The sequence below is a fragment of the Urocampus carinirostris genome, chromosome 3 (genome assembly GCF_059441175.1).
Source record: "Urocampus carinirostris isolate Australia breed hairy pipefish chromosome 3, RoL_Ucar_1.0, whole genome shotgun sequence".
NCBI classification, from domain to species: domain Eukaryota; kingdom Metazoa; phylum Chordata; class Actinopteri; order Syngnathiformes; family Syngnathidae; genus Urocampus; species Urocampus carinirostris.
The window spans coordinates 11,955,633-11,979,877 of NC_142351.1; the positions used below are offsets into that span (position 1 = coordinate 11,955,633).

A 24,245-nucleotide genomic window follows, 5' to 3' on the forward strand; every position below is an offset into this window, starting at 1 on the left:
TACAGTAGTGTGAAGGGACAGTATGTAGTGTATAGTGCCTCCCAGTGTTAAAAAAAAAATATATATATATAGATATTGATTTTAGGGCTGCAACCAATGATTAATGTCATAATCGATGGATCTGTCGATTATTTCTTTGATGAACCGAATTCCTTAAAGACATTTCTAATTTCCCCCTCTTTATTCAAATATTGAAGTTTTGGACAGATATAAAATAAGTGCTCAAAACAACAAAATATTCTGTAATATAAAACAATAAATACAAGCGTCAATTGACTTGACAATAAACAAAAACGCATAGTTCTGATTGGCTTCCTGTCACTATTTGAACCCGATCCTGTCAATCCCCTGTTGTCAGTCCGTCTGCGAACCTCAGTATATAATAGGCAAGCTTTTTTCGACCCTGAGTCCCACCTGTCCCGTCTTTGCTCCCGTCTGTCTTTTTTTTTGCACAACCAGGGGGCACTAAATATTACACACTCTACCTTTAAATCAAGCAAAGATGCATGAACTATTATATAAACATGCTTATTTTAAATACTCTTAGGTTGACAAATTATAGCATTTTTTTACATAGAATGAGCCTCACCTAAAAAGAGCTGATATACTTTTCTGTCATCTTGCTGCTACGGGTCCCCAAAAAAATGTTATTAAAATGGTGCGGTTTTGTCACTTTGGGTCACCTTAGTTTGGATACTTCCTTGTGCTTCTAAACTTGTTTGTTGTTGCAGTACATAATAAAGCAACACCCAGTGGTTGAAAAGCAAGACAAACAGATACAAAAATAAAGAAAATTAAAAAAAAAAAAAAATGGGAAAAAGTAGCAAAAAACAGACACAAAAATTTGAGACTATGGGCAACCCAAATACCCAAACAAGTTAAGCACCTCGGCACCCAAGTCGGTCATGCTTTCGTCCCTCCAGATGAAACGGGACACAAGAAAGCGGCCATGTCACTCGGTTCAGGGTGACACAACACACTCTTCTGTTCAACAGTAGGGCCCAACACTTATCACTGGTTTACCCCTGCTGCATGATACGGGTGCCCTGCCCATTGTATTTCACAATCACTTGTAATCAGAACAATATGTAAGCCTTGAACTTGCTATTGTAACTAATTTGCACGGGGGTAAGGAGGTGCCTCTCTCTGGCTGGAGCCTACTTAAACGGCCAGTGTGTAAAATATTGGCGCCTCCTATTGGTAATAAAAACCCTCATTCATTAAAAAACTATATTGATTTTTAATATTGAGCAAAAATGCAGAACTATCACATAAAAGCGCATTCTTTAAATATATTAAATAGGTTAATATATGTGTATTCACCTGACACAACTCGATCCTCACTCAGAGGAAGCTGACATGATTATCCACTACAGTGGAACCTCGGTTCTCGACCATAATCCGTTCCAGAACCCTGTTCGAAAACCGATTTGGTCGATCACCGAAAATCGTTTTTCCCATTAAAAGTAATATAAAATCCTTTTAATCCGTTCCAACACCCTAAATGTTTACCATGACCGTAAACATGAAGCTAACCCAGGCTAATCGTACGTTCGCGTTAGCGTAATCTTCCGTACAAAAGATTACGCTAACATGAACGTGTAAAAATCAAAAAATCAGGTCGTTTACACGTCATTTAGCACCGGGGTCTCCACAACAAGTGGTGAGCGGTTAAAGGATAAAGAAAAGATTTATGAATAGGATTTCTTACCTTTGTGGTGGTCTGCAGAAGCCATGCTCTATTCCCTCGAAAGAAGGGAAACTCGTACATCTTCATATTTTGCTATTATTTCTTTCTTAAATGCAATAGTTGTACACACTACTCTTCTTTTTTCACCTGTAGCAACTTTGCTGCTTGCACCGACCTTCTTCCGAGGCATCTAGATGGTAGGGCGCCCGCTTTGAGACTGGGAGGTCGCTGGTTCGCGCCTCGGCCGAGTCTTACCTAAGACTTATAACATTGGTAAAATGGCGGCGCCCTCTGTTGGCTGCGGCTGCATCAGCTCGCTACAACGGGTCAGGTGTATCGACATTTCGTTCTGTGTACATTGTTACAAAGAATGACAATACAAAGGAAATTATTATTATTATTATAATTAGGGGTTAAAACACTCCGTTCACCGATATTAAAAACGAAAGCAAAAAGAGGTGTGCTGTCACATGACAACAGTTCTTCACGAGGGGTGGGGGCAATCTACACCCGTACGCCGCTCAGCATCGCCCCTAGCGTACCGGCGTTCGAACTCCGATTTTTTGAACGAAAAGCGAAGCAAGAATTTCTCGAAATTTTTGGTCGAGAACCGATTTGTTCGAACTGAGAGGCGTTCGAAAACCGAGGTTCCACTGTATCTTGCTGCTATGGGCACCCAAAAACCTCACAAAATGCTGGGCAAAACAAAGAATAAAAACGGTGAAGTCTTTGTAGTTTGCATTCTTGTTTTTTAGCACTCATTTGCGGGTTGCATGATATAATGCAGTGACATCTGGTGGACAAATAATACACACTGTCCCTTTAAACCTTACTCAAAAAAGGTTAAGATTTAGAATAACCTCTTTTTAAAAAAAAAAAAAAAATCACATGCAGTATTGCAAATGTTTACACATAAGGTATCCTTTCTCCAGTAAACCCCAATAAGACTGAAAACACGTACCCTTATTCTGTTCCGTTCCATTCGTAATATCCATTTTGGAATCGAGCGCTGCAGAAGCTAAAGACATGCACGCAGTCCTTACAAGTTTCTCTAAGTGCGAGCTGCAGACTAGACTTTATTGTCACTTGACCACACAGGAGACACGTTAGAAAAGGGAGGGCTCTAAAATTCTTGACTTAAGAACAACTGTGTGTTTTGGTCGTTTTTACCCTGTACAGGCAAAAAGTGGGAGAAATTTGTGCATTTGACGTATTCTAAGTAACTGGCAGGGTTGGGTAAGGTTACTTTAACTTGATTACTTTCAATTACTTTTGGATGAATCCAATACCAAATATGATAATAAAAGACGAAATAAACTAAATATGAATAAAATTATGACTCACAACACGTGGTAACCTTTCTCTCCTGGCTTTTATCTCTTTGATCTCCGCTAAAACTAACACAAAATGCGACAGAAACAAAATGAAAATAAATCCAAACAGCTTGCCAACATCATTTTTGCCTTTCCATATATTCCGTTACTCCCCAAGCCTGCACAAAATGTAGTAATTTTATTCATATTTAGTTTCTTTTGTCTTTTATTAGCATATTTGGTATTGGAGTAATCCAAAAGTAATTGAAAGTAATCAAGTTAAAGTAACCCTACCCAACCCTGGTAACTGGAGATAGGACATTGTTTTCTAAAGTACAGCAGCACGGCGGCTCAGTGGTTAGCGCTTGTGCGGCACAGTTCATGTCATGGGAACCTGTTGTGGGTTCAAATCCAGCTCCAGACTTCCTGTGCGGAGTTTGTATGTTCTCCCCGTGCTTGCGTGGGTTTCCTCCGGGCACTCCGGTTTCCTCCCACGTTCCCAAAACATGCATTTCAGGTGAATTGGCCGGTCCAAATTGTCCCTAGGTGTGAATGAGCGAATGAGTTGTCTGTCCCTGTGTGCCCTGCGATTGGCTGGCAACCAGTTCAGGGTGTCCCCTGCCCACTGCCCGGAGATAGCTGGGATGGGCTCCAGCCCCCCCGCGACCCTGATGAGGATAAGCGGTACGGCTGATGAGATGAGATGAGAATATTAAAAATGCACCAAAGTTTTTTATTTTAAATGATAACATATGTATTTAATTTTGACAATTTGCCTCAGCAAAAAATATTCTACAAACGCCAAGAAAGCGTTCCTTTGATAAAACTTACATACTTCTTATCCTTAGAAAAAATAAGCAAGATTTAAAAAAAAATCTTCGTGCGTGGGTGTACACACGCGTCGATGTGTGCGTGTGGGGGATGCTTTCAATTTAGGGCAGTGCTTCTCGCTTATTTTCTGTCACGGCCCCCTCTCGGAAGAAGAAATCCTCTCGGATCCTCTGGATGAATTTTCCTTTGTACCGTTTGAAAACAAATTGTATTTTGAAAAAGTGAGGATAATGATATACAGTACAACCTACTCAAATCTAGTAGCAAATAAGAACAAAAGGGTTAATAATGATAGTACATGTACTTCCAAGCGCTTGTCAGGACAACCGAAGGTCGCTCTACATTTAGTAAGAAACAACAATAAAGCAAGAGTAAAACAAGCAAGTAATTGATAGCAAATAAAACACAGTAGAGTTAAAAAGGTGGCAGAATTCCGGAGGTCAATCTGCAATGAGTTCCAGAGCAGGGGGGCAGAGCGGCTGAAAGCTCTGCTCCCTATGGAGCTGAGCTACAGTGAGATGAAGGGAGGAGGATCATCTGAGGGTGCGGGATGGCATGCCATTATTCCTTTCATAATAATCTTATCTGATAGAAAAAGTTTCATTTGGTGTCATTTTCGTTTAAACAGGAAGCAGCTGCAACCACAGAAAAGGCGGTGCATTGCTGTAAATATGACGTGCTGCTGGTGTGAGACAGAATAGCTTCATGTTTCTGTCCCCCACAAAAAGACTACTTTTTAAAAGAAGGAGTTTGTATAATTTGTCAATTGTCCATAGGGTTGCGAGGGTGCTGGAGCACATCCCAGCTATCTTCGGGCAGTTGGCAGGGGACACCCTGAACTGGTTCCCAGTCAGTCGCAGGGCACACAGAGACAGACACCTCGCTCATTCACACTGGAGTGCACAGAGGAAACCCACGCAGGCACATGGAGAACATGTAAACTCCACACTGGGAGGCTGCAGAAGCTGGACTTGAACCCTAAACGTCCGCACCGCGCGCTAACCACCCATCCACCGTGCCGCCTGAATTTCACTACTCCTTTGTGGAAATTACCTATATTACATTTTAGATAGCAGCGCGGCGCAGTGGTTAGGAACCTCCTGTCTGGGTTCAAATCCAGCTACCGGACTTCCTGTGCGGAGTTTGTATGTTCTCCCCGTGCTTGCGTGGATTTCCTCCGGGCACTCCAGTTTCCTCCCACATTCCAAAGACATTCATTTCAGGTGGATTGGCCGGTCCAAATTGTCCCTAAGTGTGAATGAGCGAGCGAGTTGTCTGTCCCTGTGTGCCCTGCGATTGGCTGGCAACTAGTTCAGGGTGTCCCCTGCCCACTGCCCGATGATGGGCTCCAGCACCCCCGTGACCCTACTGAGGATAAGCGGTGCAACTAATGAGATGAGATGAGACATTTTAGATACTAATTACATGATTTATTGCTTGGAAGCGTCCCAGAGCAACAGATTTACCTCCTATCGCCATAACGACTCAGATGTTAAATGAAAGCAACTAGAGGTAAGGACTACGGCAAAACCGTGAACCTGCCAAAGTGGAGCAAAATTCTTTGACTTGCTATGTATGATATTTTCATGTTGTTTTTCGAGATGACGCTCGTTTGCTGTTAAGAGAAAAAAAGAGTCCCTCTCCTCTGGGGTGTTTTTTCTTGGCCACATTGATTCATCCACACACGCACATTTGCTGCAGCCAACATCTGGATTTGTGAAATTGACAGTTTTCCCATAGCACATATTTGTTGAATGGAAGAGGATTAATGCTAATATACGAGTATTACTGAATAGCTATCCTAAGCTGAAGGAAGTGAAACATTATACAGCTGAACCTCGGTTTTCGAACGCCTCTCAGTTCGAACAAATCGGTTCTCGACCAAAAATTTCGAGAAATTCTTGCTTCGCTTTTCCTTCAAAAAATCGGAGTTCGAACGCCGGTACGCTAGGGGCGATGCTAAGCGGCGTACGGGTGTAGATTGCCCCTACCCCTCGTGAAGAACTGTTGTCACGTGAGCGCGCACTTCTTTTTGCTTTTGTTTATAATATCGGTGAACGGAGTGTTTTAACCCCTAATTATGCCTCGGAAGAAGGTCGGTGCAAGCAGCAAAGTTGCTGCAGGTGAAAAAAGAAGAGTAGTGCGTACAACTATTGCATTTAAGAAAGAAATAATAGCAAAACCTGAAGCAGATGTGCGAGTTTCCCTTCTTTTGAGGGTATAGACTATAGAGCATGGCTTCTGCAGACCACCACAAAGGTAAGAAATCCTATTCATAAATCTTTTCTTTATCCTTTAACCGCTCACCACTTGTTGTGGAGACCCGGGTGCTAAATGACGTGTAAACGACCTGATTTTTTTTATTTTTACACGTTCATGTTAGCGTAATCTTTAGCCTGGGTTAGCTTCATGTTTACGTTCATGGTAAACATTCAGGGTGTTGGAGCGGATTAAAACGATTTTACATTACTTTTAATGGGAAAAAACGATTTCGGTGATTGAACAAATCGGTTTTCGAACAGGGTTCTGGAACGGATTATGGTCGAGAACCGAGGTTCCACTGTAATAACTTAAGGGCGTTTTGGTTCCTGCGCAAGAGCATGAGGGACCCAGAAGATATCGTCATCATTAGGAAGAGAGGAAGAGAGGGTTGATAGCACAGTAATATGACATAGGCTAGTACAATGTTCCCCGACCTTTTTTGAATCAAGGCACACTTTTTTTTAATTAAACTTACAGTGAAGAAAATAAGTATTTGAACACCCTCCTGTTTTGCGATTCCTCCCATTTAGAAATCATGTAGGGGTCTAAAATTTTCATCGTAGGTGCATGCCCACTGTGAGAGAGATAAACTAAAAAGAAAAATCCAGATATCACAATGCATGCTTTTTTTTAACAATTTATTTGTGTGATACAGCTAAAATAAGTATTTGCACACCTGTGTATCATCTAGAATTCCGACCCTCAAAGACCTGTTAGTCCACCCATTAGAAGTCCACCTGCACCCCATGTATCATCAGAATCAGACGGACCTGTTTGAGGTTGTTAGCTGCATAAAGACACCTGTCTACCCAATACAAACAGTAAGATTTTAACTTGTAACATGGTGAAGACCAAAGAGCTGTGAAAAGACACCAGAGTTCTCCATCCGGGCCCCGGTGCTATGGAATGCCCTGCCTCCGGAGATAAGATCTGCAACCTCAATGGAAGTTTTTAAATCAAGGCTTAAGACACACTTCTATTCGAAAGCTTATGATTGATGCCCACCTCATATTCTCTATTGTCCTGTCTCTTTCCGACTGCCTACCTAGTGGTGATACGAAGGAGAACGACGATTTGAGATGAGTCAGCGGACCAGCGTTTGACCTGAAGCATGTGAACGCCTGCATGGACCAGCTGGCAGAGATGGAAAGCTGCGTTGTGGCTGTCATAGACTTTCTGGACTAGTTTACAGGCTGGGGGCGTCGCTGCTGTCATGCATTTCCGGACAAATTTTCAACTTGTTACGTAGTGTTTACTATGTTTGTGTACCGTAATGCTAAATGTAATTCACCCTGGTCATCCTGAAAGGGGGATACCACTTGTGAGGTCCCTTCTCAAGGTTTCACTTTTTCCTCACGCTGAAGTTTTGAGTTTTGAGTTGTTCCTTGCCCGCATGTTGGTTTAAGATCAGATAATTGTGTCATTGTAATCCTGTACAGTCCTTTGAGACATTTTTGTGATTAAGGGCTGTATAAATAAATTTGACTTGACTTGACAGACAAAATTTTACACATCCACAAGGCTGGAAAGGGCTATGTAGCAATTGCCAAGCAGTTTGGTGAAAAAAGGTCCACTGTTGGAGCAATCATTAGAAAATGGAAGAATATATGAAGTGAAAACCTGAAGTGATAACTGCCTTGTATTACTAATTAACGGTGATGATTAAAACTGCATGAATATTTCAGAAATATTGTTTTGTATAATGTACAATATTTTTGTGAACTGAAAACTCTTGAAGTGATAACTGATTTGTATTATCAATAAACAGTGATGATTAAAACTGAATGAATATATAGATTTATGTTATATATTTGTCGCCGATTTACAATTTCAACCTCGATAACACTAAATTTTGGGGACCCATAGATCGCTGTTGGGGCCCATAGATTTTCGAGCATGCGAGTCCCCATCACTTTTCAGAGGTAAAATGAACACTGCAATATTAGTAATGCGACAGTCACGACGAGAAGCTGTAGTGACACGACATGGACGCAAGATGTCAGCAAAAGCGTAAAACTTCAACTTCTAACACTAGCTTATCAGTGACGTCACACCGAAATTCGAGTCACCACCCCTGTTCAAAAACATTGAATGCTGATAAGATTTCACGATAAAAAGTATGACTTTGTGTTTGCAGTTTCCTTTTATTTTTGACAATACAGTGCAGTATTCAATAGTTATTCTGGACTGTATAAGAATGAGACTCAGCAAAGAGAAGCATGCATCAAACGTGACCTTACATTTCATCCCAGGTTTCCAAATTTAATAATCCACAATCATAAGTTAGTTTAAGAGTTGAGTATGAAATAGACTAAACTATGTGTCTGGGCAGAAATGAATGAAAACTGTGGATCTTTGGAGCGCAATTTATATAAAGACTACATTTCATCCACTCTAAATAGAATAAAACATTTAAAGTAACTTATACTAAAAGTCTTTCTTAACTGCCTATGAGAGAATTGGTCTCCAAACATCCGCATCCATGAAAAACCCAGCACTGTTGTTACTTTTCTTTTGGTCAGGTTACTCAATGGCAGGGTTGGGTTACTTTAACTTGATTACTTTCAATTACTTTTGGATTACTCCAATACCAAATATGCTAATAAAAGACAAAAACTAAATATGAATGAAATTACTAAATTCTCTGCAGGCTTGGGGAGTAACGGAATACATGGAACGGCAAAAATGATGTTGGCAAGCTGTTTGGATTTATTTTCATTTTGTTTCTGTTGCATTTTATGTTAGTTTTGCCGGAGATCAAAGCCAGGAGAGCAAGCTTACCACGTGTTGTGAGTCATAATTTTATTCATATTTAGTTTCTTTTGTCTTTTATTAGCATATTTGGTATTGGAGTGATCCAAAAGTTATTGAAAGTAATCCAGTTAAAGTACCCTACCCAATCCTGCTCAATGGTGTGAAATCGCCAGGGTCCAGTGAAATGAACATACCTTCAACTTTTTGATTAACCTGTTCACACATCAGTCAAATATTAACAAACAGTAGAGTTCCTGCCTCTGTGTAGTAAACTCTACTGGTAAACTTTACAAAGATTTTCAGGAATTCTGTTTTTCAGTTTCTTTTCATTGAGACATTTTCGTTTTTCCATATCATTTTTTTTTTCTATGACAGGCATTGCTGACTAGTTTTTCTAGGGTCAAAAATAATGTGGAGGAAATTGGACATACCAGTGTTTCAACATCCTTGCCGGATTCCAATGATTCGATATAACCAGGGTAGGGTGGCGTTACTTTAACTGGATTACTTTCAATTACGTTTGGATTACTCCAATACCAAATATGCTAATAAAAGACATAAGAAACTAAATAAGAATAAAATTATGACTCACAACACGTGGTAAGCTTTCTCTCCTGGCTTGGATCTCTTTGATCACCGGCAAAACTAACATAAAAATGCGACAGAAACAAAATGAAAACAAATCCATCATTTTTGCCGACAATAAGTCATTTTATTCATACTTAGTTTCTTTTTTCTTTTATTAGCATATTTGGTCGTGGAGTAATCCAAAAGTAATTGAAAGTAATCCAGTCAGCTCAGGGATGCTGCTGGAAATGTGAATTTCCCTTCGGGGATGAACAAAGTATCTATCTATCTATCTATCTAAAGTAACCCCACCCAACACTGGATAGAACATCAACAGCAATTTTTGACCAACGAGTTGCCGATTAAGGCATATTCACATTACAGGAGCATTTCATCTAAATATTTTACTCACTAAGATTAAACTTCCTCTGTTTAGACTGGTATTGAAATAGTATTTTACAATTAAATGCACTGTATCATTTACTGCATGACTAACCCTGTTTGTTTTATATGTTTGTGATAACGTGATTCTGTTTTAAATATGAGACACCAGCAAAGGAGATTGTATAGGATGCAAGTTCCTCGTTTTAAGTGTAATACCTCACTGTAGTTTACTGTTTTGACGACTACATGCTTACATAATTGTCACTATAAGCCAATAATGTTGGTGTTCTTTGATATCCACACCTTATTGGACCTGCTTTTTGTAATCTGGTGGATATTTAAAAAAATAAAATAAAAGGAATTGCACACGATTGTAACATTGGGACAGGCAGAGACCTGATTTGTTCAACTCTTGGATTCGGCTAAATAAATTAATATGTGGACCATATTCGGCGTTCGGCTCAATAATTTCTCCGACTTCTGGGCATGCTCCAACCGTACGGATTTAGACAAGACACGTGAAGTGTCTTGGAGTGAGATTTCAGTTTAGTAAATAAATGTTAGCGCCAAAAATGGTCCACATATTAGTATATTAAACTATAAACCAGGGGTGGCGAACAAGTATGACACAAAGAGCCGAAATTTTTAACTGTGAGAGTCAAAGAGCCACACCGCGCACTGACCTGCCATGACAGACACACACACAACTAAAAACATTATTTCCAATATCACACTCCTCTCCTTACAATACAAGTATTGTTCTTGTGTTGATTTGAAGGAAAGTGTCCACCCTCAATACACACAAAAAAACTAAACATGAAACAAAGCAAAAAGCCACAGTAAATAGAAAATAAGATGAGGCAAAGAGCCGCATTCCTTTTGGCCGAGAGCGGCATGCAACTCTAGAGCCTGCTATAAACCTATCAGTTTGTAAAATTTTATAGTGTGTTCTGCAGTTGAAATTCGGTTTAAACCATATGGATTTTTTTCTCATGCAAGGTTACAAAGCTTAAATAACCAACATTTCAATTATTTTACATCTTTATAGAAACTAAAATATAATCAGGTCTGCTGCCACTGAAACCTTAAAAATGAATGAATCCTGAACAAAGAGTCTCTGAATTTGATTTAAAAATAAACCTGGATGACTTAAAATTTTCACCGGGAGGACAGCAAGAACTATCAAGGGCACGCGCACGCACACACACACAAGTAAACAATAGTATCCGTATCTGACTAATGAGAATGTAATTGTCCTATTTACACTTTTAATCAGATGTGCTACAGTAACACTGTGACCGAGGAAGCCAGAGATCACATCAGTGCTTTGTGTTCCAAGCGACATTCAGGCTGTGAAATTGAGCTTGAATAGGACCGTCTGAGGAGTGGTGACGTCCGCAACAGCCAATTCCTGCCCGTCTGACAGGCCCAGTTCTGAATACAGAAAAATTCACATCAATACATAAACCTGTATGGACATCAGTATTCTAACGACGTGAGTTGATTTGGAATTTATTACCTTTCAAGGTTTTACAGAGGTTCGGCCTTGTTCGTTCTTCGATTGATTTAACAGACTGTAATCAAGAAACAACATTTTAAAGGACTCGTCTCACCCACCTTTTTGACCTGTTGCTCTATGGTAGGTGATACAGGTCCTTTAAAACAAGGACACACAGCCCAAGAGGCAGGTTTTTCTACAGGATTATCACAATCAATGTGCCCTCTAATTTTCCACGGGTCTGAGCATTCACACAAAGTCGGTGAGCAATGCTTGAAACAACAGTGAGCAACCATAATCCCAAGTGTGGCAGGATAATTAATTATCAAACATGTCCAAAACTTGACATCAAGTTACATTTTGCTGAGTTTCCGGCAATGCAAAATTATTTTTCTCTTTTGAATGAATTGACTCATGTACTATTGCAAAGGTTGTACGGCCTACAAACGTCGTTTCTTCTTACAATTCTTTCACAAGATATCCATTTCTTTTTATTTCCAGATATATTTTGTCGCATAATATTAACATTTTGGGGGGCTTATTTAGTCGGTTGTAAGATACAGAACTGTACTTAATCACATTTTTTAGTGGAAGTACAATGTTGGCAACAAGATTCACTTGATATAATGGGAAATTATTTGAATGCAACACAAACTTTTTCCTTTTTCAGTGTTTTTTTCTACATTTTTTTTAATTCCTTTAAAAAAAAATCTCATTGTGTTTATTTTTTCCGAGCTGTTACTTTTTTCTTTTTGTTCTCTATTTACTTTTTTCCTACATTTCTTTTTCTTTTTTCTGGCTATTTTCTAAATTGTTCCTTCCTTTTTCTCTTCCTTTTGTTTCTTTTTTTCTCAGCTTTTCACTACTTTTTTGTTTTGGTATTTTTTTTCTTTTTTGTTCTATTCCCCCCTTCCGTTAAGTCGTTTTGTGCATAATTTTACATAATATTTGGTCATGTTGGGATTAAAGGAGCAAAAACAGCCTGAAGAGCCGTTTAGGACCCGAAAGAGCCGGTTCCTTTGAGTGAGCTGAGCCGAAGAAGCCGGTTCTCGACAAACTCTACTAACTTTACTCAACTTCGTTCTACTTCGACTCGACTTCAAAATACCGCATTTAGGAAAGAGCGTCAGGGGAACCCGTGTATTTTTACCTTCAATCCCTCACAGGGCAAGAAGCTCACAGAGAGCAGCAAATTCCTGTGAACTACCTTCTCTTTGCCCGTCAGGCAATCCTTGACTCTATAGACATTGAGATCAGGCTTGACTGATTTTAAGCCCTCGTTTTTGTGCGCTGGCTAGATTTTCTTGTGCGAGAATGTGCGAGCAGTGCGCAATTGCGCACGCGCGCAGCTTAGAGGGAACACTGATCACAACCCCAAACAGGCTTGCAAAACTGAAAAATATACAATGGCTTGCAACACTATTTGGCCCCCTTGAACTTTGTGACCTTTTGCCACATTTCAAACTTCAGACATCAAGATATAAAACTGTAATTTATTGTGAAGCATTAACAATTATTCAGCCCTTTTACTTTCAGTGCAGCAAACTCTGTCCAGAAGTTCAGCGGGGATCTCTGAATGATTTGATATTGATCTAAATGACTAACGGTGATAAATGGAATGGACCTGTGTGTAATCAAGTCTTTGCATAAATGCACCTGCACTGTGATAGTCTCAGAGGTAATTTTAAAGCGCATCATGAAGAACAAAGAACACAACGGGCAGGTCTGAGATACTGTTGGGGAGAAGTTTAAACCTGGATTTGGATACAAAAAGATTTTAAGCTTTAAACATCCCTAGGAGCACTGTGCAAGCAATAATATCGAAATGGAAGGAGTATCAGAGCAATGCAAATCTACCAAGATCGGGCTGTCCCCCTAAACTTTCAGCTCATACAAGGAGAAAACTGATCAGAGATGCAGCCAAGAGGCCCACTCTGGATGAAGTGCAAAGGTCTACACCTGAGGTGGGAGAATCTGTCCATAGGACAACAATCAGTCGTATACTGCACAAATCTGGCCTTTATGGAAGAGTGGCAAGAAGGAAGCCATTTCTTAAAGATATCCATAAAAAGTGTCGTTTAATGTTTGCCACCTGGGAGACCAAACATGTGAAAGAAGGTGCTCTGGTCAGATGAGACCAAAATCGAACTTTTTGGCAACAATGCAAGACGTTATGTTTGGCGTAAAAGCAGCACAGCTCATCACCCTCAACACACCATCCCCACAGTCAAACATGGTGGTGGCAGCATCATGGTGTGGGCCTGCTTTTCTTCAGCAGGAACAGGGAAGATGGTTAAAATTGATGGGAAGATGGATGGAGCCAAATACAGGACCATTCTGGAAGAAAGCCTGATGTAGTGCGCAAAGGACCCGAGACCGGGACGAAGATTTGTCTTCCAACAAGACAATGATCCAAAACATAAAGCAAAAGCTACAATGGATTGGTTCACCAAAAAACATATCAAGGTGTTAGAATGGCATGATTGTGTCCCACTTATAGTTGATGCTTCACAAGAAATTAGTTTTAAATCTTTATGTATGGTATGAGGTCTTAAATGTGGCAAAAGGTCACAAAGGGGGCCAAATAGTTTTGCAAGCCACTGTATATCTTGCTTGTTGCATTTATCATATGAATTTAAGAATTTTCATTGCTGCTAAATGTTTTCGCACTACACTTTATTGCACTTCTATTGCTTATTCTTCTTTTTCCTGGATTTCCATACCTCATCTTGTCGCAAACAATGTTCATTACGTTGTTATCAATGACAATAAAGACAAATCGGTTCTATATTTTTTCCCTTCCAAGTTTCAATTGAAAACCGTGACAAGCATGTTTAATTTTTGTCTTCAATCACCTGTAGGTAGAGGGTCTTGTTTTTGCCTTCCAGAGTTGTAGTGATAGCTGGAGACTTCATTTGCCTGTGAAAAAAAATTGGAACATTTCTTCATTTTCAATAATAAAACAGTGGTTCTTGAGTATTTTTACAGTCCAGTAGAGTTAATTCCGGACGACAAGAAGTTACTTTGTTGCTACACTTTAAATACTGTGGCTTTAAATACGGTGTGGCTTATCCTTTTTTTTTCTGTGGCAGAACTGGGGAAAATGGCGTGGTGCTCTTTTCCTTTCCACCACGCATGGGCTCCAGGTACAAAATAACGCAGTGACGTCTGAATACATTTATGAAGCCATTCGAGATAGATTAGTACATGTTTTTGCCAACATTATTTATATAGTACACAACGCGAGAAAAACATGAGGTTTGACAACACTTTCAATTTATACATATAAATTGAACAGCATTAGAAGTTATCTATTAAAAACAGTACACTTCTCTTTCCTTATCTGCGTAAATGTCAGGTCGCTGAAGTTTCCTTTAATCCCCAATAACAAGCCAATTAAGTGTGGTCTATTATTGCGGCAACCACCAATGACAACACAAAAAGACTGTGTTGCCCTCTTGCACTGTTCTCCACAATATGATGTCGTTTTAGAAATATAGGGCTCACATTTTATGTGACGCAGCCTTCATTCGTGTTTCCTTTGAGTGAAGTAATAAATATGTGCCCGTCTTTGCAAATGCCATCTTGTCCAGTCACATGATCTGAAAATACGTGACGTAAACAACTTGAAGAAAAAAACGAAGCAGCTGAAAATGGTGTCGGGAGTGTGGGGAACGGTATTGTTGGCGTTGGGCAACCAAAAGTGTAGATGCCAATTCCAGACGCAGTTGGCACCAGATGTGCACCAAACTTAAAATGTACGGAATTGATATGAATTTGTTCGTATTGATGGCTGTTTAAAATGTAGGGAGGCTTGTACAAAAACAAAATTGAGTTAAATTTGAGAATGGCTTTAAAAGGTCGGGTGCATGGTGTATGGTGCCCTTGAAAGGTTTATAATGTAATATTTTCATTATTACGTTTTCGTTAACATTGTTTAACTGAATTCAAAGACCCTTCATATTTTTTTATTCACCACCCATTTCTGCTTTTATCTTACTTTTACCCTCTGTGTTCCGCCCATGGAGCGCATTATGTTAGAGCAAAAAGGTGGGGGAGAGTGATTTCACATGGGTGCTGTCACTTTTATTTTATGATGAAAATGTTGAATGTAAGAAAAGGACCGCTTCAAATACAGTCCAAATGCCACCTCAAACCCCAAAAATATGAAAAAGGAAGAGTTTACTTGAGCATATCTAAGAATTTCACATACTTGCACGAGCAACAAATGGAGCTGCAATGGCGTCAGACAATATGTGAAAGACACCACCTTTAATCAGGTGCGCTATGTAGTCCGGAATTTACCGAAATTGAAATCGATCGTGTAATCACTGGTGTGGTGGAAAACTGTTGAGTGTCACTTACAGGGAAGCGTTCTCGGTCAGGTACTCCAAGACCTCCTGCAGTTTTGCAGAAGGTGGGAACTGGAGGTCTTGGGGAACCTGGCTGCACGCGGAACAGTTGTCCTGTCACAGCCAGGCGAAACAAAAACATTTGTTGTCGTCTTGGGGAAAAATGGAAAAAAAACGTAGAAAAAAAGCTAACCTTTCGCTCAGCTTCAAAACTGTAGGTGTAGAGTCCATCCACATCATTAAAGACCAGGTAATTATTCAAAGGAATATATGCACTGCAACAACATAGATGCATGTTCGACAAAGCCAGATTCATTCGAGTGAACAATTTTAAAACGTGTTTTTGGCACTGACCTTGTAGCAATTTTGAAAACTTCACTTGCACAGGCAGCTGCAAGAACGTTGACACAAAATAGTAAAGCAAAAAACACACAAGCAATGCTATTTCAATACTATGCAAAAACAAGAAAGAAATCAAACAGTAGGTTCCCAGGATGGGGCGAGAACTTGTCCTGCAAGTTTAAAACATCATAAAGCATTTAGTTCCGGGAGATACACTATTTTCGGGTGTTTTTCTATTCCTCGTGTAGCCAATTATTTAGGACTATTGTAAAGAGAAGAGTGTCACAGAAAAACTTGTTATTAATGTTAAAAACAAACATCACCAATCCAAGATTGCCACCAATGCCTTTGGTAAACGTATTCTTATAGGTAATTCCCAGGCCTAAAAACGTTTTGAGCAGGGGTGTCAAACAGGCTGCCCGCGGGCCGGATCATGCCCTCTAAGGTAGTGTTTTTTCAACCTTTTTCGAGCCAGGTCACGTTTTTTACATTGGAAAGATTTTGCGGCACACCACTAACCAAAAATGTTATAAAATGACACTGAACAGTATGTTTAATTGCAATATAAATTATAATACCCCCAGTTTTTACAGCACGGACACTTGACAATGACATATTTGCAGAAAATTATTCATATATGTTTTATAAAATTTAAATTTTTTAAAAGTGACATTGGATAATTTCTCACAGCACACCGTACGATCTCTCTCGGCACACTAATGTGTCGCGGCACAGTGTCGCAGTGGCACAGAGGCGCAGACACGCACTCACGAAGCAGAGGAGGAGGGGCTCTAACGTAAATACGGCGCTCAACTGAAAATGTCTAAATTTCAGGTAAAAATGCGCTTAAAAAGAAAACAACATTAATTGTATTATTGTGCCGTGCGCTCGCGTGCCACTGGTTAACATCTTGTTGCCACTGCTGGCACGCGTGTCATAGGTTGCCGACCCCTGATCCAAGTTTTCCAAGAAAAAAGAACAGACCTTTCGGCCAATAATCTTAAACAATCTCGTGTTATTTGTATTTCACTTTATGCATAATAGTTACTGAAACATCTCTATAAAACAGACTGAGAAATAATTTTTCACAAGAAATACGCCTCAAAAAATCCATAACAAAACATGGTTCCCTACCAGCAATAACAGCATTTGTCGAAGCAACAGCAGGAATGATCCGCTTTACAACTCCTGTAAAACAAAATCCTATTTACAACCCTAAAAAGGTACATCTATTCGCTATTGTACGTATGCAAAAGGGATTTGACCTTGAGTGAGTCTGTAGGTGACTCCCGTGATGTTAAACTGTGCAGCTCGCTCCAGAGCTCGTTCAAACACCCACTGGATATGTTCTGGGTTATCGCCGTCCAAACTTGTTTCTAGAGAACGTTTTTGAAGTCAATTGTGCTCAAAGGATGGCTCAAGTGATTTTCTTCTCATGCCGACAGCAAACTTGCATACCTCCAAATGGATTTTCTTTTGGCCATTGAAACAATCTTGGATATTCAATGCAATGCTCGGGGAGTCTTGGCATGGATGCAATGGTGCACATGGGGAAATGAACCTGCAGGATGTCAAGTAAAAAGGTTAGTGTCAATTCCGTTGGCGCTAATCCGAACTAGGACTCTTTTGCACCTGCGGTGGGTAGAGCTCAAGTGTGCAATCTATGCAAGCCGTCATGCCGGGCAAAATGACGCGAGCGTTTCCTTTAAAGCCTTCTGTGCCTCCGTCGATGAGGGGGATGATGGAGCTGGGATCCAGTATTCCATCCTCGTAGCTCAGCAGGGAAATCTACACACAAAAATGTTTCCTAGAGTCAAGTCTCATCCTCCTGGACCGAGCAGCATTTATGGAATAAAGTGCAGCTTCCGACCAGCATGCCGTTCATCCATCGCCTGGCAATGATGGAGTCCAGCCCACAGACGATGATGTGGAACTCTGAAGGCCAAAAACAGGTTCAAGTCCGAGGGCTTCATTTGCTGTGCTCTAATTTAACAAGCGAATACTTACGCCTGTAGAAGGACTCGTCAAAGTCCTGGATTTTTTTGAAATGACTGAATGTGTGACTAATAAGGAAGTCAAACCGTTTTTAATTTCAAGTTAAAAGTTCAATGTGATTAGATCGTTGCCATTTGAGGGTTTAGGACGGTACTAAATAGGATACGGAACAACTTTACACCCTGGGATGCGACTGTTAATGAAGTCAGCAGCCACGTCGGCTTTTGGCCGTCCGACATCTTTTGGCCTGGTGAAACATGGAAACAAAAAGAACCACGATTAACAATGAACAACAAAAGCCTAATGCACACCTGATGTCAACTGTGTGGGGAATTTGCCCTTGATGCATTTGACTGCAGAATTCCAATGGCATCGTGCCCCCACACATCTAATGGCGTTTTCAGCTGCACCACTTTCCGTTCTTCTCTTCATTCGTTTATGTCACGTGTTTCGCTTCGAGTTATTCACATCACGTGTTTTTGGATCAGGAGACTATTCAAAATGGCAATCGTTGCTTACATCAGAATGATCGTCACCTCCGCTTTTCACAATTTTCATCTTGGAAATTGCAGAATATTGTTTTCTTTTTGGTGCCATCTTTGCTTAGTTGTTTTTATAAAGTAAAAATCCCTTTTAAGCAAGTTGAAAATATTCCCTTTGGCAAAATGATACCTTATTTTCTGAACGTTTGTGTCCCGATTACTGGTAGTAAGAAAAGATGGAGCTATTCCGACAAACTAAGTATTCTTAACTAGCTCAAAAGTGATTTCTAAAAAAGGTCCAACTTTTCTATGTGTTACTGTTCTATTACATCCATCCATTATCTGCACCGTTTATCCTCAGTAGGGTGGCGGGGGTAATGGAGCCCATCCCAGCCATCTTCAGGCAGTGGGCAGGGGACACCCTGAACTGGCTGCCAGACAGTCGCAGGGCACACAGGGAGAGACAATCAGCTCGCTCATTCACACCTAGGGACAATTTTGACCGGCCAATTAACCTGGTATGCGTGTTTTTGGAATGTGGGAGGAAACCGGAGTGCCCGAAGGAAACCCACGCAAGCACGGGGAGAATATGCAAACTCCACACAAGAAGTTGGATCTTATGACCTCAGCACACGCACTAACCACTGCGCTGCCGTGCTGCCCTGTTCTATTACATGTCCTCAAAAAATAAGATAGTCATTTTAGTGATGTTCACGTGAGCAATGTATGCTTAAGGGGGACATTTGTCGGCACAACATGGCAAGGTTGAAATGATCAACACAGGCATAGAGTGCCATCTTGCGGTTTATTGTGAAAGTAACATGTGATTTGGTACACACAGTAATAATGTTTCAATAGTTGACAGATAAGTGTCTCACAGGAGTATAAGTCAAACCCCTGGCTAAACTATGAAAAACAAATGTGACATATAGTCTGGAAAATACACATATTATTGGTTCATTCCCTCCAATGTTTGCTTCCACGAATTTGATAATATTGAGGGAGCTAGGCTAGGGAGAAGCTTGGGCGCTCCCAACCTCACTTTGTGAAACAGACCTTGTGTCCCTCACTCCTCCACATTATTCTTTGGTTTGTGGAGAATTCTGACTTTCTTACGCTCATTGTGAATGCGCTTCGCTAAAGTAAGGGGGGAAATTAGGGGAACCAAAGTCACGTCCCACACAGTGTTCTACAGTAGACTTCATAACTATGTATTCACTTGGAAATCCTTAAAAGAAGAAACCCAGTTACTCAAGTTCCATGTGGGATGATTACAACCTGCAACAATCAAGGCTTGGGGTATTGGACCAAGTTAGCTTGAATTTTCAGAATTCCCAACTCCCCTTAAAATAAACTTTTTGGGAAATGCGTAATTCTACCCATGACAAATGACTACACGCCTACATTTATTATGTAAAGCTATTACTGCTTCCTCATGTTTTTGTACCAATAGAGCCTGTACAGCCACTTTCTGGGTATGTCTTTGACACCAGTGATGAAAAAAAAAATCACAATAAGGTCTAATGTACAATTAATGGATTCTATGTTAACTATAAATTGCTTATGGAACCTGACATGCACTTTATAAGACACTTGGCAAACATTCTATTGTCTTACAGGATTGTTTATTAGCAGGTTAATAAGCTAAAAGAGAATATAGACGCAAACTTATCCGTGGATTTGTCATCGTTACTTTAGGCAAGTCCTATAGACGGTGTATTCAGAATAAATCCTTTTTTTTTTTTTTTTTTTCAAAATACCAGAATAAACGAACCGAGATTGTGCTTAAAGGAGAAAAAGATCAAGTAAAAGTGAACTCACCTGAAAAGAAACTGCCGATTAAGATTGGACAAGTCAATAGTGTCCATGTCAACCACATGAATGAGGCGAAAACCAGAAAGTGCCTGAACAAAAGAATATTTCAAGCACAAAGCTGACGGGGCTTTCGATGCCTTGATAAAATTTCCTACCAGATCTTTAAGCAGTTCACAGCCTAGCCCTCCGGCACCGATCACCAAAATCTTGCATGTCTCCAACAAGAACTGTAAAGACTGAGGCCAAACAAACATCAAGGAGAGGGCATAAAAGGCTTTTAATTTCAACCTAGTCATTTATTGGTGGCTCACCTCTGTGCTGGGCTCGAAATCGGGATGTGTGAATGGACCGTGTCTCTCCAGGAACTTTTTCACATGATTCCACCGGCCGTCCCAGTCGCAGGCACCACCATCTACAGCCATTCTGAGAAAAAAAACACTCATCCTAAGGAGTGCATCTTTGTCATCAGAATCTATCCATCTACCCTGGTCATATCCATTGAGAGGGGTGACCGACAGCAAGACAAACAAAAACAAGAAAAGAAAATAGGGAAAAAGTTGTAAAAAACAAACAAAAAAGATTTGACCATGGCCAACCCAAATGCCCAAACACCCAAACAAGTTAAGCACCTCGGCACCCAAGTTGCTCATGCTTTCGTCCCTCCAGATGAAACGGGACACAAGAAAGCGGCCATTTCACTCGGGTCAGGGGGACACAACACACTCTTCTATTCAACAGGCCGACAGCTTTCATCGGTTTACCCCTGCGCGATCATACAGGTGCCCTGCCCACCCCTTAGAACGCGTCGAAACACCCCACTATCCTTTCACAACACCTCTCCACTAATTCCCATCACCAACAAAAGCTCCAGCTTTCACTACATTTAGACCTCTTTCCTCCAGTGCACTCATAACACCATCCATCCATGTCATTCGCGACTTTCCTCTTGGTCTTCTTCCATTTACTTCTGCTCTGTAGACCCTCTGCAACATTCGTTCCACATCCATCCTCTCGATGTGTCCAAACCAACCAAGTACCCTCTCATCCACACGCTTGCTCAGTTCTGCTACGACTCCAGTTCTGTCTCTCACAATTTCATTTCTCAATCTATCCAATCTTGTCACTCTTAACATACTCCTCAAACACTACATTTAATTTCCTTCTCAAATCTGCATTCGGACTCCCAGTCTCTGCACCATACAACACAATCGGCACAATCACACACTCATACAGTCCTCTCTTAACATCCATGCTCATACTCTTGTTACTCACTCAGCAGAATAATAATCAAAATTAATGTTATGTCGATCTATCTATCTATCTATCTATCTATCTACCTTGGTCATATCCCCTTAAGAGGGGTGGCCGACAGCAAGACAAACACATACAATAACAAAGAAAATAAAAGGGAAATAAAAAAAACACACACACAATTTTTTTGGGACGATGGCCAACCCAATTGCCCAAACACCCAAACAAGTTAGGCACCTCGGCACCTAAGTTGGTCATGCTTTCGTCCCTCCAGATGAAATGGGACACCAGAGAGCGGCCATGTCACTCAGGTCTGGGTGACACAACACACTCTTTTGCTCAACGACAGGGCCCAACAGCTTTCACTGGTTTACCCCTGCCGCATCATACGGGTGCCCAGCCCATCCTTAAGAACGCGTCCACAATCCCACTATCCTTTCACAACAATTAATGTTATGTAGACTCCAGAAAACAAACTATATCAATTGCTCCCAAATAGCCCAACCTACAGTTTAAGTAGGGGAGCTTTTTTATTTTGCTTTTAGGCCAAATACTGTGCCAACATACACATTGCAAGTTCGATCACGGTTTTATTGACTCTGAACAAATTCTACCCAACAAAATCAGATGATCTCTGAGTAAACCATGGCAAAAAAGATTTGTCAGTAAAATTTGGGTTAAGAAAACAGATAACTTGACTGCCGAAAACCCCAAAAATGATTCAAAGTGTGGTTTTTTTTCATTCGCCTTTTTACAGTACAATTTAAAATTTCACATGAACTCCTGAGCTGGTCAGACTTTCCTAAAATCGGTCGAGTTTCTCAAAACAATTCGCTTCCAGTCTAGTGTGTATGCCTAATATTGTGACCAGGGGGGTACAACTACGACGGCAGATAAATCAAGTCCTAATACAGACACGTAATTACTATACTTGGCGTCAAACGTATCTGACATTATGGTTTGATTATTAGTCGAGGATAAGCGAATATTTGATGTTTTCTGGCCTCACAAACGCAAACCCCTTTTGCCAGGGAGCGACACCTTTTATTAGCATTCGTCACTAACTTCTTTGTCAGGTCCTCTATTCGCCTTCTTTTCTTCTCCCTAGAAGAAAGAAACGGGAATAGATTTGAATAGTGCCGTTTTTTGGAACAAATTGCGAGACGTTTTAAACCGACTGAATTGCATTTTCATCCATTGAGACTTACGGCTCCTCGGCATCCGCCATACTTTCACGGTCCCATGTCCTCGAATGTGTCTACGAATTGGCGAGCGTCAAAGCTGCGCAACAGGACGCTGCTTTTGGGAAACGCAGGATGAGAAACACTTTATTTTTTATTTTCTATCAACATCTCTTGTTTGACTCCATTGACACAATTTTTAAACAAATGGCGTGTAATATTATGTTTGCTTGATTCTATTTGATTGGATGAGTGGTGCATTTTGGTATTGCACCTAAAAACTAACTTCCGCGATCCAGAAATATTTCTGGATTATTTTTGATATAATTTTCTGCCTTACATACAATAAGATGTATAATTAAATAAAATAAAAATCATCTGTATACGCCTTACAAATAAAAGAACATTCAAATAAATCACAGAGTAATTAAATGTATGCCATACATGCAATGTTTTCATATTTTTACCGTATTAATTTTGTCATTTTTTATGTATTTTATTTATTTTGGTGCTTGTTTTGTCATGCATTTTGTTGTTAATTTTGTAGTATTTTTTTCATATATTATGTCGTGTATTTGCTCATGCATTTTTCGTGTATTTTGTTATTTATGTTGTCATTTTTTCGACGGTGGTTTTTGCCACACCAAAATGTTATCCAAATTAGAAGGCGAGTCAAACCACTGAAATATATCAAAGACTAGATACGACGCGAGAGAAAAGAGAGGGAGAGAGAGAACGATATATATAGATATTTAATTGTTTGTTTCAAACGAGCACGTATTGTCTGATTTATTTTTAATATACACTATATACATTGCCCTAACAGGGACGTTGACCCAACCAATATGGCCGCTAGATGGGCACGCTGACGGGCCAAGGTTGATCGACTGCTAGTCAACAGGAGAAAGGCATTGCAGTTGATCGCCGGTGCACTCCCTCATTTGAATAACATTTTGTTATGACAAAATACACAACATAATAACATGACAAAAATACAAGACAAAATACACGAGAAAATCTCATCTCATCTCATTAGCCGTACCGCTTATCCTCAGTAGGGTCGCAGGGGGGCTGGAGCCCATCCCAGCAATCATCGGGCAGTGGGCAGGGGACACCCTGAACTGGTTGCCAGCCAATCGCAGGGCACACAGGGACAGACAACTCATTCACTCATTCACACCTAGGGACAATTTGGACCGGCCAATTCACCTGAAATGCATGTCTTTGGAATGTGGGAGGAAACCGGAGTGCCCGGAGGAAACCCACGCAAGCACGGGGAGAACATACAAACTCCGCATAGAAAGTCTGGAGCTGGATTTGAACCCACGACAGGTTCCCATGACATGAACTGTGCCGCACAAGCGCTAACCACTGCGCCGCCGTGCTGCCCACACGAGAAAATAAATGCCAAAATAATAACTAGCAAAATAAATGACAGCATACAAAACCAGATGATTTAATTCCTTTTTTTTGCATATATCTGTGTATAACGTGATTCGATTTAATGTTAAATTATTTATATGGCATG

General features: G+C 40.4%; 1 protein-coding gene across 5 annotated transcripts; it reads right to left on the minus strand.

Moving 5' to 3' along the window:
- Window positions 1–11,052: 11,052 nt before the first annotated feature.
- Window positions 11,053–22,972, minus strand: uba3 (ubiquitin-like modifier activating enzyme 3). Of its 5 annotated transcripts, none has more exons than XM_088330705.1 (18): window positions 22,745–22,972; window positions 22,578–22,640; window positions 20,597–20,708; window positions 20,441–20,521; window positions 20,292–20,374; window positions 18,155–18,235; window positions 18,001–18,044; window positions 17,864–17,928; window positions 17,626–17,781; window positions 17,452–17,554; window positions 17,259–17,369; window positions 17,128–17,181; window positions 16,006–16,042; window positions 15,845–15,926; window positions 15,665–15,765; window positions 14,155–14,218; window positions 11,321–11,375; window positions 11,053–11,235 (listed from the first exon to the last, which is right to left on the minus strand). In XM_088330705.1, exons 1-18 carry the CDS (start codon window positions 22,762–22,764, stop codon window positions 11,147–11,149), a joined length of 1,401 nt encoding a protein of 466 aa, XP_088186831.1. In that variant the 5' UTR covers window positions 22,765–22,972; the 3' UTR covers window positions 11,053–11,146. The 5 variants fall into 5 exon arrangements, with proteins under 5 accessions (XP_088186831.1, XP_088186835.1, XP_088186833.1 ...); XM_088330709.1 differs by having other exon boundaries at window positions 22,602–22,640; window positions 22,715–22,970; XM_088330707.1 differs by having other exon boundaries at window positions 22,602–22,640; window positions 22,745–22,969.
- Between the last annotated feature and the right edge of the window lie 1,273 nt (window positions 22,973–24,245).

Bases quoted from the DNA above. Each gene is read 5' to 3' on its own strand.
- uba3 (XM_088330705.1), bottom strand. From the start codon at position 22,764: ATGGCGGATGCCGAGGAGCC. The intron at 18,236-20,291 runs GTGAGTTCACTT...ATGTTTCACCAG, and splicing joins AATCGGCAGTTTCTTTTCAG to GCCAAAAGATGTCGGACGGC. The intron at 17,370-17,451 runs GTATGCAAGTTT...AACGTTCTCTAG, and splicing joins AAAAGAAAATCCATTTGGAG to AAACAAGTTTGGACGGCGAT.